Raw genomic sequence first — 14341 nt, 5'->3', positions numbered from 1 at the left:
AAATAAGCTCTCTCAGTGAAGATAGTGGTATGGTGGTAACACAATGAGTTCATTGCCAGTGTACTCTTTGCCTTTCACAATCCGGTTAGAAACCATGTGCTCCTGTGAGCGTGCATCTGTGCAAGCACGTCAGTCTTACCCTGTGGACTGTTATCCCTGTGGGTTCTCTCCAGCTCAAAAGCTCTCTGCCCCCACTCGTCCTCTCTTTCATCTCTAAACCTCTCCAGCCTTTTCTCCCTTATTTCTTCACCCTCCCAGGACACTTTGTGGGCTGGACTGTGCTCTGAGTGACGGGCCGACGCCGAGGGGAGATTAGGTGCCACGCTGCACACTGCAATGCCCCTCCTGTTGGCCACACCTCTGACAGTAGACATGTCTGAGAGAAAGCTGGTCATCTGCGGAAAAAAAATAGCAGAAAATTATTGAAGGATATATTTGATATAGCCTATATTTTGAGTTCAACTTAAAGGCCAAAAGAGATAATAAATCAATGCTAACACTTTCAGTTATGCTGTAATACCAATGGTGGTGTTACATACAAGCTCTATCTGTGCCACAGTGTTATCTTAAACGTTTTTTACATAAAGTATGAAGCACCACTGTTGCTCCTGGTGATACATTGTTTCATTCTAGTGAACAGAGATACTGCTTAATTGAACTCAGTCCCATCCGCACTTCTCCTCTTAAATTAATTCTTAAATTCAACACTAAAATTAGTCCCCAAGCAACATTTCCTTTTTCAAACGTTTATGTGTAATATGTGCTAAACCCACATGGTGCCCAGATGTTTAAAGATATCGAATACAACATCAGATATATACATTTCAAACTTTTTTCAGTTAAAGCCACATTACGTCAGATTTGTAGCATTGCAGCAATTTTAAAACTGCTTACATTGTTGGTTTAAAATAAAAAAGTGAAACACTTCTGATAAAAAAAAACTATTATACATTCTCTAGCTAAAAGAGTGTTTCTGAGTTGTACTGTCATTATAACATTCTCCTTTAATGGTGCCACAGGCTAGCATCAGATGTCTTAATTTTTTACAGGGCACCGGCAAAGTCATTAAACCCTCTTTGCTTGGATTCCTCATGAAATAGGGGTTGAATAATTTTGCTAGTGGCTGTAGCACAACTTTGAAACCTGCTCTTAGGCACTTTATGTTTGCCCTTGTGGCTGATTAAAGAATAGGTGCAGGATGTAATACTGAATTGAATTACAAACGTGACGCATCAATAAATGAGTCGTTAGGGCTGTAAGGAACTCTGTTACAGCATAATTATTGATATGCTATAAAACTAATATGACTTTGGGTTTTCAATATTTCAGTTTCATACATTAAATCTTAAACCCAGTTTTCATCTCAGAGACGGCAAGACAGTTTAAGGGCACAATGCCTTCTTGGCTTTCCTTCTTTAGGGATCATGTAGAGGTTTCAGTGTTTTCCAGCACCAGCAAATTACTCTTCACCTATATAAAAACAGCTATGGAAAATCCTTCCGTTCCAGCAAGCTAATGGTCGTATCATGATATAGGAGTCACAAAAATAAATTCTAATCATAAAGACACACCCATACACACTTTTACACAGACCTGACTGCCTTCAGTGGAACTGGTCTTCTCACCATCTCCACTCCTCATGGCCTGGTATCCGGGTGCTCCTGGGAGGGTGGAGTGGGCATTTGGGCGCACCATGACCTGGGGAGGGCCCCCTCCGCTGCATCCTGTCTCACCATAAGTGCTTGTGGTCCCTGGTGAACCTGATACACGCACAGCTTTAAACTCAATCCCCTCTACCCCCATGCCAGTCTTGTGCAGCATATAGTTGGTTTCTGGGGACACAGCTGAGATGCCCATCACAGCCTGAGTCCCCGGGTCTGACTCTTTCCTGAATTTGATTTTTTTCCGAAAAGCGATGAAGAGTATGAGGAGTAAAATGATGACAAAGGCAAGGACTCCAATGCCAATTATCTCTCCCGGTCCGACGTAAGACAGTGGCTCAGCCTGGGCGACATGAAAAGAAAAATCACAAAAACATGGACTCAGCATCTCCTTTTTGAAAGTGTAAGCATACAAACACCCTCACTCCCAGGTAGAAGCAGAGAAAGTCCAGGTTCGGGGATTCTTATGAGCATAGATCTTATACTGTATATCCACATTCTTGAGAAAACTTAGCACCTCTTGGTATGATTAAGCTTGATTGGGGTCAAGAAGCAGGCCAGTTTTTCCCACCCATGTCTGTAAAGTTTAGAGGGGGTTTCTTTCAAGTTAGTCAAGGAGTCACGTGAAAGTAATAATAAACATGCATGCAAGGTGAAATGCACAGATTTATTCCAGCCATCCATCCATAAATATTCCTCAGAGGGTGATAGATGTAATCTAACACACTGCATGTAAAAGAGACGGCATCATCTGAAGGAAAACATTTTTTTTTTTTTTTTTTTTTAAACTCACTAACATTTGCTATAAATACAGCTGTTCAATGTGATATCGGTTACATTTCTAAACTTTTGAAGCACTCTCTACAGGAAATAATTATAGTAGTTTCAATTCATATCATATATAAATAACATTTATAGTCTTGCAGTATGACGGAAAGGATTATTGAGGTTTTTTAATGAGTAAGCATCAGTGAAAAAAGTAAAGGTTTTCTACACTAATATTTTTAACAAAAGAGACCATTACAAGAACCCACAATGTTACTGTTTGATGGCCGTAAAAGCAGTTTGTCTGGTTTCTTCATTGCTACTGGGGGATAATGACAGCACCTTATGTCAAATGTGCAACATTACCTGAGTTTGAATTCTCAGTAAGCACAGCACTCAGAAAGTTTTCAGACCTTTTAACGTCTTAGAAATGTTATATGCTGCATTAAAATGGATTAAACTTGGTTTTTATTCTCATTAGTTTGAGCCTAATCCTTTTGGAGCAGTTTGGCAAATTCATTACAAACAGAACACAAAAATGAAAGAGCAAACTTGCAGAATTTTAGGATTCCAAAAAATCAAAGTGGTCTTGGAAACATGGAAAAAGTTTTGAACTACCAACAGACTTCCAACCGGAGTAATCAAAGACTCAACTCGGCATGTAACAAACAGGCTTGTCTGGTCAATGAGATCCTTTGAGATGATTGGCCTAACAGAGGTTATTCCTCCCTTTAAAAAGCACACAACAACCTACTTGGAATTTGAAAAAAGGGCCCCTGAATGACTCAGACCAGACCTTTGATCTGATGAAATGGAGAAAAAATCATCCACAATTTCCAAGAGTACATGTACTGGAAACCTAGTTGACATATCACTCTGTAGTGATGCTTCTCTGTGATAGTGGTTCGGACACTAGTCGGGTTAGAAGGAAAGCTCGATGCAGAAAATAAAGAGAAATCCTAAGTTAAGACTTTTTCCAGACTGCTCCGTATCTAAAGCAGAGGGTGAAGTTTACAAAGTTTCACAAAGATAATCAGCCGACGAATGCCATCAAGAAAACACAGAAGTGATTTGGGGAAACTCAGAAAAAAGTTCAGGATCCTGGATTTGAACCCTGGATAGCATCTCTGGTGAGACCCGAGAATGGCTCCCCATCTAATCTGGATGAGTTTGAACATTTCTGTCTCGACAAATGGGAGAAAGTCATGAAGCTCCAAAAGATGCTGTAACAAAAACACTGTGTGAAGAATAAGCTTATGTAAGTGGCATATTACAGCTTTTTTTTTTCCATGATTACAAAATACTTTTGGCTTTGTTATTGATGACAATTGTTGATAAATGAGGGGGGAAAAAACGGAATTGAATCCATTTTCAGATGAGTCTCACTCATTCAACAGAATGCTGAAAACTTGAAAGAGTCTGAAAATTGCACTGCAAGGTATAAACTGTAGTGCATAATAAATGTCACGAGCATGACAACTTCAAATGGAAACTGTGATTTACCCATTACCACACTTCTATTCACCCACTGTGGGGATGAGGACACAGAGCCGCTGAATAAGCCTTCTAGGAGGTCGCTGCCCACTCAAAAAACAGCATCATTGTGTATGTGTATGCAGAGTCCAATTAGACGTTAGCTGAATTACAAATGGGTATTTTTTTTCTCGGAATTAGTCCTAAGATAATCCAGTTTCAAGTGCTTGTTACCTGTGTGTCATCATCGGGGGTCTGGTCATCACAAAACTGACCCTCATATCCGTCTGAACAATTACAATAGTATGACCCAAATGTGTTGATGCACTCTCCTCCGTTTCCACAACTGTCCCGGTCACACTCATTTACATCTTCATCACATCTGTAGAGGGTGAGACAAATATACTATTTTTCATTATTTGTAGCAGAGTAAAAGTGAAGAAAAAAAAAACATGTCACGAGTTAAAGAAAAGAAGAAATATATACCCCCTTTTTTTTTTAATCAAGGGATTATCCCCATTTATTTGCTTCTGATTCAAAGAGATGTGCCCAAATGAAAGGAAAAGTCTCACCATAGACTCATAATCTTCACTAAAGAGTTTAATTCTAACAGAATATCACTTACTCCACACTCATGCGTGCTCAACTTAACTTGTCATATCAAACACGGTATCCTGCTATGAGGGAAAGGGAAAATATTTGCCTTCCTCTTTTGAACTAAATTTCCCTTGATGGGATTTTAAAAACACTCTCAGAGTTGGTCAGTTGTGAAAAAAAGAAAAAAGACCTTGATTGTGTAGCCATGCAAAGTTTTGCTTTTAACGATAAAAGTGATCAAAGTCTAGCGAGTCACTGAGTGAAAAAATATATAAAAATACATAAAGTATACTCTTCAAGGCCTGGCTGTGCAAGCCAGTGATATCCTCATGCATATTTTCAATAAATAATCATTTGTATCCTAATGGGAAAAAAAAAAATTTAGAAATGTCTACATCGTGTCATATTTCTGTATAATTCAACCTAATCACAAGAAATATTCGCATTGCCTCTAATTGAATATACATGTTAATTATTTCAGAATTGTTATTTATCTAGCTGCAGGCAAAACAATTTCAAAACCAATTAGACTCAACAGGATGTTCGCTTGTGGCAGAAACTAGATTTTCATTTTCTTTCATTAAATTATAAATCTGGTGGCTGAAAAGAAGCATCTTAATTAGTATTTTTAGTTCTATTCAGCTAAGTGTCACTCAGTTCAACTTAACCAAAGGTATCTTTGCATCTTTGTCAAAAGCATGAAAAAGACAGAACCGCCTCCTCTTTTGAGGGAAAACTGCTCTCTAGCGGTGGCTCCACTGAACAACAACATGAGCACAGAGGTTATTTCAAAGGCAATTACTGTGCTGTAATTAAGAAGGCAGTTAGATAATGATTATAGGTCTTTCAACCAAGAATTATGCTGAATTTATTTCAAACCACCAATTTGCCCCACACAGTAACTAGGAAGACAGCACAGTAGGTAGTGGAGTGCTAATATGAGCTAATGAATGTTTGCATATTTTCCGATCTACGCATGGTCTTTATATGCTTGAATGATAGAGTAGCTGCAGATGTTCATGTGACTAATAAAAACATTACTCCAACTGTGAGCATTTACACATTGATTAAAAAGGGCACACTAGTTGTTGACATCGTTTTTACAGATATTAAGGCACACATATGTATGTATGTGTGTGAGTGTGATTTCAGGCAATTTTATCTTACATAAGTCCCCCAAGCCCTCTAGGGCAGCCACAGAGGAATGCACTGCCGACAGGCTTACAGTCCCCACCATTCAGGCATGGATTTGGCATGCAGGATGTCAGTTCAGTTTCACAGCGCCCCCCAGTGAATCCAGTGCGGCAACTGCACATGAAGCCTGTTGGGCAGATATTCAAACTGTGTAATAACAATGATTATAACAAAAGTTGATTGTTAGTCTTAAATATCAAATCAGTTCAACTGAATCAGATTTTTTTTTTTGCCCAGAACTTACTAAGTACTTTGCTATCAAGACAAAATAAACAAGGGTTCATGGTCACAACTGTCCTGATATGTAATTCGAAAAAACTATTCGTAAAATATAAAAATGCTAAAATGGACTTTCAAGCTATACAGAACTGTTTCATGAGACAAAAAATATTTACATAATTCGATAGTGCAGCAAGAGTAACGCTCATTAACAGTCATAGTCATATGCATATACACAGACCTCCAAAGGGCAGGCTGCTGCAGATGGCTCCGTTGAGGCAGGGCTGGCTGACGCATGGATCTGGATAAAGCACGCAGCCCAACTTGACGTCGCTGAGCCCAGCTATTTCAGCATAAAGGCTCCTCTTATTCTGGAGAGGCAGCTCATTACCGTTCAGCATTAGTGAGCCCAGGCAGCCTTGGAAGCCATCTTGGGCTCTCGGAGGGCCCCTCACTCCACGGTCTCCAGGTCCTGGCCCTCCTTCATTTCTCCCCAGTCCAGGGATGGGCCTCTCACCTTGCACATTCACTGGCCTTACTTGAGCCCCAAAGAAAAAGGATGAATCTGGAGCCAGGGGCCAAAGGCGAACAGGGGCCCGGGCTGCTCTGCGACGTTCCACGTAGCTGTCGTCCAGTGACAGGAGACTGTAGTTCTTGGTCAGCTCCAAAGCGACTGAATGCCAAAGGCCATCATTTATTGGTCTGTCAGAGATACCCATAATGCCAAGGGTGTTATCACAATCCAACTGGAACCAGAGTCGCCCCCCTTCAATCTGTGGAAAGAAAGCAAATTGTGCCTTTTAGTTTTTGCTATAAAATACTTGTGTGTGAAACCACAATGCAGTCAAAGTATGATTTACCTTTAGCATGGTACAGGGATTGACACGTGTGAACATGATGACTCCTCTTCTCTGAAGCGTTCTGATCCTCAGGCCGAGCCTCATCTCCCCACTCTGGCCACTCTCCGTCACTCTGTACTTGATGTAACTGTTTCCAGAGAAGCTCAGCGAAGTTTGGCCTGCTCAAAACACAGAGACAAATGGGATAAAGTTTCAACTTCAAGTTGAAGTATTAATTTCAACTGATCAATCTACTTGTCTACCTGGAACAAGTGCAAATGAAAGATCCGAAAAATAATGAGCAAAATCAAATCCTACCCGCACACTCATCTAGTTTCTCTGGCTGACACTGGCAGACAGATGGCGCTGTAGGACCAGAACGCACACACTGCATGTCTGCTGGACAGGACTGACCTTCACAAAGCTCCACAGGGGTGGGGCATGTTCCTCCTGTTTTGGGAAAAAGGAAGACATATGAACATCAGAAGATAATACCAATGCCAGAGTAATATCTATCTACAGTATATGTACAAATGTGTTTCGTCCTTAGACATTGTATACATAATATATGCATGCCTCTATGCCATCTTTTTTTTTATGACAGTACTATACATTTTTTAAATACCATAAAACACATCATAAAAGTCAGCAAAATAGAATTCAGTACGTCACTACTTAGAGCCTTCAAGATTGTATACAGTTGAATAAAAACGATTAACCGCTACAAGTCATTGTAACATATGAAAGACACTGATAATGTGAGCTGAGTTTACATAGCTTGCAAGTAGAAACCTGAGTGCAGTGCTCACCAGGGCAGATGCAGGTCTCTGTACGGCTGAATCTTGGCAAAACTAAGCTGACTCTTTCCGTGCTGTAGTTAACAAGTGAGCCACCCTCCATCACCAGTGTGTTTTCACACACTCGCTCCCCGCAGTCCAGCTTCCCAGAACAAGCATTCCCCACCAGAGCTGCCCCAGTCAAGACACCACGCATCTGACCCCGTGCTGCAGCCTCATCCAGCTTTGCAGTCAACTCCTGCGGGGAGTAGAAACCCCCCATCCTTCCACTGCCTGATGTCTCCGGCCTCTCCATGGCGAGAACTAAGTCGACATTCGATGTCCCCTGCACTGGCTGCACACTGAGCACGTGAAGGGGATCCTGTTTCCCTGGTGACCATTTCCAACCTGCTAGTTCCCTTAGAGTTAATTTGATCTGGTTAAGGTAGCGACCAAGTATTTCCTCTGGGGAAAGGGAGCTGAATCGTAAGGTCAGGGCACTACGCAGCATCACATCGGTCACTTGTTCAACCTGGACTGACACATCAGCTATCACAGCAAAACGTCCATCACTCACTGTTGCATTTATCTGGTACCTGAGAGAGGGCAAGAAAATGCGTTTGATAGCATCAGATTTTGTTTGTTTCGTTTACAATATTGTGTTTTTTCACTGTATATGTTATTCACTATGTGTTTGTGTGCCATGTACCTCCCAGGTTCCAGGCCTGGCAGAGCTGCAATGCTGCCATCTTGTCTGTTAATCTTAAACATGCTCTCAGACTCAGGCTTCTGGATAAATGACAGAACGTCACTGGGGTCGCGGTCGGTTGCATAGATCTGACTGATCAGACCGCCCGGGAAGGTATCTGTTACTATGACAATGAAGATTTCCAAGGGGGAGACGGTTGGCTTGTACTGGCTGTTCCCAATCACTCTCAGAAACACCCAGGAAGAAGAGGTAAGATTTGGCTTACCAGAGTCACTTGCCTATGACATGAAAATAAAGTTAATGTGAGCTATGCACTTAATATGATCAAAGGAAGGACTGGTTCTTTTAAATTTAAGTCAGACAATATCCCTAATATCATGGCTGGCATGACAGAAACAAGTTCATATCAATCATTCAGACTTAATGCAGCACACATGTATGTTTGAGTATTCCGAGTCCCATATTTAAGAGGATACCTCAGTTTATAAATAGGTAAACTATTCAAGGTTTTTGAGCATCAGGTTTAAATAAGGTGCATTGTAACTCCTACTGAGAGACTATGTGTCTAACCATGCTGATAGTTACGATATACCTGGATTTCAAGAGTGAATTCTCTAGGGGCCTCAGGGCCAAACACACGATTTGACTTCAGAGTCCCTGTTTGGTCCAAAGTGAAGAAATCTCCCTCATTTCCCGACATAATGCGAAAGACAAAGGGAGGGCCGTTTCTTGGGGAGTCTTTATCGCTAACTGACAGCTTCAGCAGGGTGGTGCCAGCAGCCTGGTTGAGCTGAAAGTACAGTCCGATAAGGAGTTGAAATGACATAGAAACAAACAGAAGATTACAGTGTGGAAACACTCACAGACTTACCTGAATGACGGCAGTGGAGTTGGGAGGAGTGAAAACAGGAGGGTTGTCATTAACGTCGGAGATGTTAATGTTAACTGTAACAGTGGAGGACATGGCAGGAGAACCACTGTCGAATGCCTGTACCGACAAAGTGTATCTGGATATCTAGACAGTAAAAAGGAAAATATGGGACATCCGTATGTATCAGGTAATAAGGTTAACAATTTTTCACTGGGGGTTGAACCTGATGGGTAGGTTTATGGATAAGAAAAATCATTCAACTGATTTCTTTCATGAGATAGTATTCTTAAAAATGCCTCCTTACTAGTTCTCTGTCAAGCCTCTTATTGACTTTAAGCAGTCCTGTTACAGGATCGATCCAGAATTGGTTTATCCGATCACCTTTTAGAATGGAGTAGGTGATCCGCCCATTCACTTGACTGTCCAGATCTTCTGCTAATACCTACACACACACACACACACACACACACGTGTAAAACAAAAGTTTTTGAAAAAGTCTAAAGTAAAGATTTAAAGATGGGGAACAAGTTAAAACCAACTGTTACCCTTGTAACGGTCTGCCCAATGGATGCATCCTCGCCGATCAGTACATTGTAGATGTCCTGATCAAAGGCTGGAGCGTTGTCATTGACATCCATGAGTTCAATGATTACCATAGTAGCTGTGCTAAGAGGCGGATTTCCGCTGTCCCAGGCCTCAACAGTGATGTAGTAATCCTTACACACCTCAAAGTCCAAGTCATCAGCCACTGAAATGGAGCCTTAATATACACATAGCGCAGCATATATTAAAATCAATTTAAATGGGTTGTGTTATTTTTTTTTTGTTTTTGGAATGTGTCAAAGAGTCAAACTATGTAATTCATGCTAACAATTAATCTAATTAATTTTATTATAACACATATCCTAAACTGCAACGGCTTACCCAGTTTCGTGTCTATAGTGAACTTTCCTAACTCATTGCCTGACCGAATGCTGTAGATGATCTCAGCATTAGGTCCGATGTCAGCACTTGTCGCTAACAAGCGTAGCACCTCTGTTCCCACAGCTACATCTTCTGGGACAGTAACAGCATAGTCCCTCTTCTGGAAAACTGGAGCATTGTCATTTACATCGAGCACCATAATGGTCACATCAACCTGTAAAAGCAAAGGGAGAAAGTTAAAGTATAGCCTACCAGTTCATTTGTCTGCAGAGCTGCCAGTGCTGAGAGGTCAATTTTAGCATCATTGACAGCTGGTGCACAAACAATAATGGGAGAAAAAGAAGTAAAAGGCTAACTAAAAAAACTGAAAATTAAAAAAAATTGTGCACTGAAAAATAAATCAATTAAAGCGAATCAACAAAGTTGGGAAAGCAAATCTTTTTCTTATTTCAGCATGTGGTCATGGCATGTTTTAGCAGCATGAAAGGACCCTCAGACATCCATCCATCCATCCATTTTCTATAACTGCTTAATCTAACTGTCGGGTCACGGGGGGGTGGGGGCTGGAGCCTATCCCAGCGGTCATGGGTGAGAGGCGGGGTACACCCTGGACAGGTCACCAGTCCATCACAGGTCCACACAGAGACAAACGACCACACACACTCACCCTCACTCCTAGGGACAATTTTAGAGACACCAATCAACCTAACATGCATGTTTGTGGACAGACGCCTGAGTACCCGGAGAGAACCCAGGCATATACATGCAAACTCCACACAGAAAGGTTGAACCTGGAACCCTCTTGCTGTGAGGCGACGGTGCTAACCACCACACCACCATGCAGCCCAGACACTCAGACAGTGACACATTTTAGATGAGAGAATCAACACTGTTTGAGGTCTTCAGACAGTTTTGCCCTCTCTTCTGCCACCTTCTTCATCTTTCACATCTCAGCAACTGCACAGTTTGAAGATGATCTATCTTAATTAAAATCTACCTGGCTCTTTATCTCATCCCTTCAGCAAACAAGATGTTTTTATTCATGGGCTCGTTTTAAAATCGATGCATGAGAAATGAGATACAGATTGCACGGCTTCATCGCATGAGCACATTGTGTACTTCACCGTTGATATGGTTTAATTGTCAAATCTGATTTATTTTTGATAGCTTATGTTCATTAGTTAGCTTTTCTAATTCTAAAGTTCCTACCATATGTTTATGATAATTTTGATCACACTTTTCTATGTAAACAAATGAAGTGCAGCTTCAAAAAATGCCTCTCTTCCATTTATGGTTGCCATGTGTGCTCAGACAAACTGATAGTAAGCTACACAAACAGTGGCATCTACTGGCCAAGATTAATGAAACACATCAAATCCAATGCTCTCATAGATTTCAGAGGCTCAGTAGATTTTTGGATGAAAAAATGCCATTTCAACGTGAGGGTAGTCAGTCAGCAACCAACATGCTGGGAATCAAACCCAGCACCCCTCGTCACCAACTCAGATGAGCAGCAAATTAATTCATAATGAAAGGTGAAACAGTGAAGATTTTAGCATCATTACATGAAAAGAGACCTCAACGATTAGCAATAATTCTAAACCACTGACATATAACCAAAATTTTGGCTCTACTTCTATGTGAAAACTAATGTATTAAAGCATCGAATAACAATCGTTCAGAAGCTCCATGCCTTTTATATGTAAAAGCTATGTTGTCATGCAAAATGTAGTTAAAAATAAAAATTGTCATGTCAATTTCGTATAAGTATTCGATAGTAGATGCATAATAAAGCAAGCAACCTCAGATTTATACTTTACTACAGTTTTGAATTTAAAGTAAGTAGTTACATTACAAAATTCTGCCACTTTGTTTTCCCAGAACCCCGTAACTTTTTTCAGCTTGAAAGTTTTATACTCAGTTTCAATCGCCATGCCGTCACTGCATGTATCACCAACCTGTGAGGAAAGCGCCCCCTCTTGTCCAAGTCGGTCAGTGGCCTGGACACGAAGACGATAGGAATCCCGGCTCTCTCTGTCCAGGGATTTTTCCAAAACCACTATTCCAGTTACTGGGTCGATGGAAAAGAACCCATTTACTGAATCCACCAGTGAATAGATCACTGTACGGTTCAAACCTGGAAGGGACAGATTGTGCAAATTGTCTGTAATACATACGTTACACACAATATTTCTACCTTTAGCTCATGATCTTGCTCAGACAGCTCAGTCATCTGTTTGGTAACTGTGCTTGAATCGAGACTTAGTATATAAATAAAGTAAACAGTCTGCACTATGTTTCCTTGGCTCAGATTTTACATATCTAACATGCACCAGCATAACACCCCACCAGCTTACCTTCATCTGGGTCACTGGCTTGCAGTCGGGTGAGTAAAGCTTTGGGGACAGCGTTCTCATATACACTAACCAGGTAATGAGAGGAGGAAAATGAGGGGGCATTGTCATTCACATCCAACAACTTGAGAGAAATGTCAGATCTGCAGAATAGCCCTCCTCCATCAGTTGCCTGGGCAATGAGTTTGTAGTCAGTTGCCATTTCTCTATCCATCACGGTGGCTGTTCGCAACTCACCTTAAGACAAAAAGGAAAGATGTCAGAAGAACTCTTATGCTCCATTGAGTTCTTTATTTTCTAGGAGTATATATATATGGCTTTTATCATAAAAAAAAAGAAAATAGAGTTGTCTAAAATTACCGGTGTTAGCATCCATGTAGAAATCTTCCACCCCAATGCCAAACAGCGAATACTGGATCTCTGCACTAGAGCCTGAGTCAGCATCTGTTGCACCCACTGTCAGAATGCCCTTGTTAGCTGGAATGTCCTCAGAAAAAGTAGCGCTATACACCGCCTGGCAGGACACATAGAAATGCAGAGATATACAAACATATAATGAGACCATACTAGCCATATTGACAGAGAAATAAAAGCCCACATGTTCAACACATCAGAATAGAAAATTTGACTGTTGGGTGTTGCATCCATTATCTCTGCTGTGAGGACAAGGTCAACAGAGTTAAGCACCCTTTCCTGACCCAGCATGCACTGCCAATAACTGCCTCTGGAAATGAACTGAGTGTCCTCACAGTTTCATCTAACACAGACACAAAGCACAGTTTGAATATTATTGTACGACAGCCATATGCAGTGTGAAATATCTTTCCATACAGCTTTTACTCTGCTGCATCAGCGTTATCCATAAATTATTGGAACAATTAGTTGATTAAGTGACCAGTTCATCAAGAGATAATCAATCAGTTACTGTTTTGACAATCAATCAACCGCCACTACCACTGAACATATTTGCATTTAAAAAAAAGCAGGAAAGTTTTATAAAGTGCAACAAAATACTTAAATCTGTAATCTTTTATACAAAACAAATAATTTTCAGTGTCTTAACTGACTACTTCATTGAAGCTGGAAAATATCAACAAATCAAAAAGTTTGATACGAGCAACACACTCAAAAAAATTTAAAAAGAGAGGCATAAATAGAACTAAATGATTATACAAGTAAAACAGTTGTAGAAGCAGAATAACTCACGACAGGTGAGCGGGTCAGTATTGGGCATAAAGTTACATCCAAGACGGGCCTAGTTTTACAAAGCATGGATGAGTTATTGCTTACCACTTTGTGCCCAAATCTGTCAGAGAATCACTGATGAGTTACGAAGAAATAATTGTCAGCGAAAAATTGCAAAGAACTTTGGTTTTTCCACACTCTCAGTGCACATTAATGTGAAAAGATTCAGGGAGTCTGGGGAAATCTCCGACCGGAAAGGCCAAGGACAAAAACCACTGATGGATGTATGTGATCTTTGAGCCCTCAGGTTGCAGCGCAGGAGAAACTGTCACGCTATCTTGATGAATATAGCCATACAGACTATGGAGTACTTTGGAAAACCATCGACACTCTGCACAGTCCGACGCCGCAACAAGAAATGCAACCTGAAATCATATTACACGAGGAGGAGGCCATTTATCATGTTATCGTTGAAATGGTGCCAAGTTCTACAGGCACAAGGTAATATCAGATGAAGAAACAGTAGTCACAGGACTTGTGGGCAAAGGAGCCAATGTTTAAGCTACATTTGGGGAAAATTAACATTGAGTTCAACATGCCAAAGTTAAAAGTTAGTTCACCCTGGCTGTTATGTGGGAATAGTATAAAATCAAGCATTTGTGATGGTGTGTGGGGCTGCAGCAGAGTCCATGGTATGGGTGACTTGTGTATGTGTGTGAGGGTAACATTGATGCAGAGGTACGTATTGGAATGATGTTAATATGCTAACATCAA

At 40.8% G+C, this 14341-nt stretch overlaps 1 protein-coding gene across 1 annotated transcript in view; it reads right to left on the bottom strand.

Annotated features, from left to right (window-relative positions):
• LOC140279283 (protocadherin Fat 3) overlaps window positions 1–14341 on the bottom strand; it is a 70453-nt gene that overhangs the window by 6328 nt on the left and 49784 nt on the right. Inside the window, exons 32-49 of the mRNA XM_072374406.1 lie at window positions 12743–12896; window positions 12386–12619; window positions 11987–12165; window positions 10029–10242; window positions 9650–9864; window positions 9409–9546; window positions 9105–9248; window positions 8826–9023; window positions 8234–8511; window positions 7558–8120; window positions 7067–7198; window positions 6770–6927; window positions 6427–6682; window positions 6151–6381; window positions 5664–5817; window positions 4134–4281; window positions 1594–1998; window positions 140–395 (exon numbers count right to left, since the gene is read on the bottom strand). Of these exons, the coding sequence (XP_072230507.1) occupies window positions 140–395; window positions 1594–1998; window positions 4134–4281; window positions 5664–5817; window positions 6151–6381; window positions 6427–6682; window positions 6770–6927; window positions 7067–7198; window positions 7558–8120; window positions 8234–8511; window positions 8826–9023; window positions 9105–9248; window positions 9409–9546; window positions 9650–9864; window positions 10029–10242; window positions 11987–12165; window positions 12386–12619; window positions 12743–12896 (4057 nt within the window). The remainder of the gene's footprint in view (window positions 1–139; window positions 396–1593; window positions 1999–4133; window positions 4282–5663; window positions 5818–6150; window positions 6382–6426; window positions 6683–6769; window positions 6928–7066; window positions 7199–7557; window positions 8121–8233; window positions 8512–8825; window positions 9024–9104; window positions 9249–9408; window positions 9547–9649; window positions 9865–10028; window positions 10243–11986; window positions 12166–12385; window positions 12620–12742; window positions 12897–14341) is intronic.

Source organism: Leuresthes tenuis, unplaced genomic scaffold, assembly GCF_036924035.1.
Source record: "Leuresthes tenuis unplaced genomic scaffold, fLeuTen1.0.hap1 SCAF_21, whole genome shotgun sequence".
NCBI classification, from domain to species: Eukaryota; Metazoa; Chordata; class Actinopteri; order Atheriniformes; family Atherinopsidae; genus Leuresthes; species Leuresthes tenuis.
Note: the sequence above shows the minus strand (reverse complement) of the source record. Positions and strands in the feature narration are given on the sequence as shown.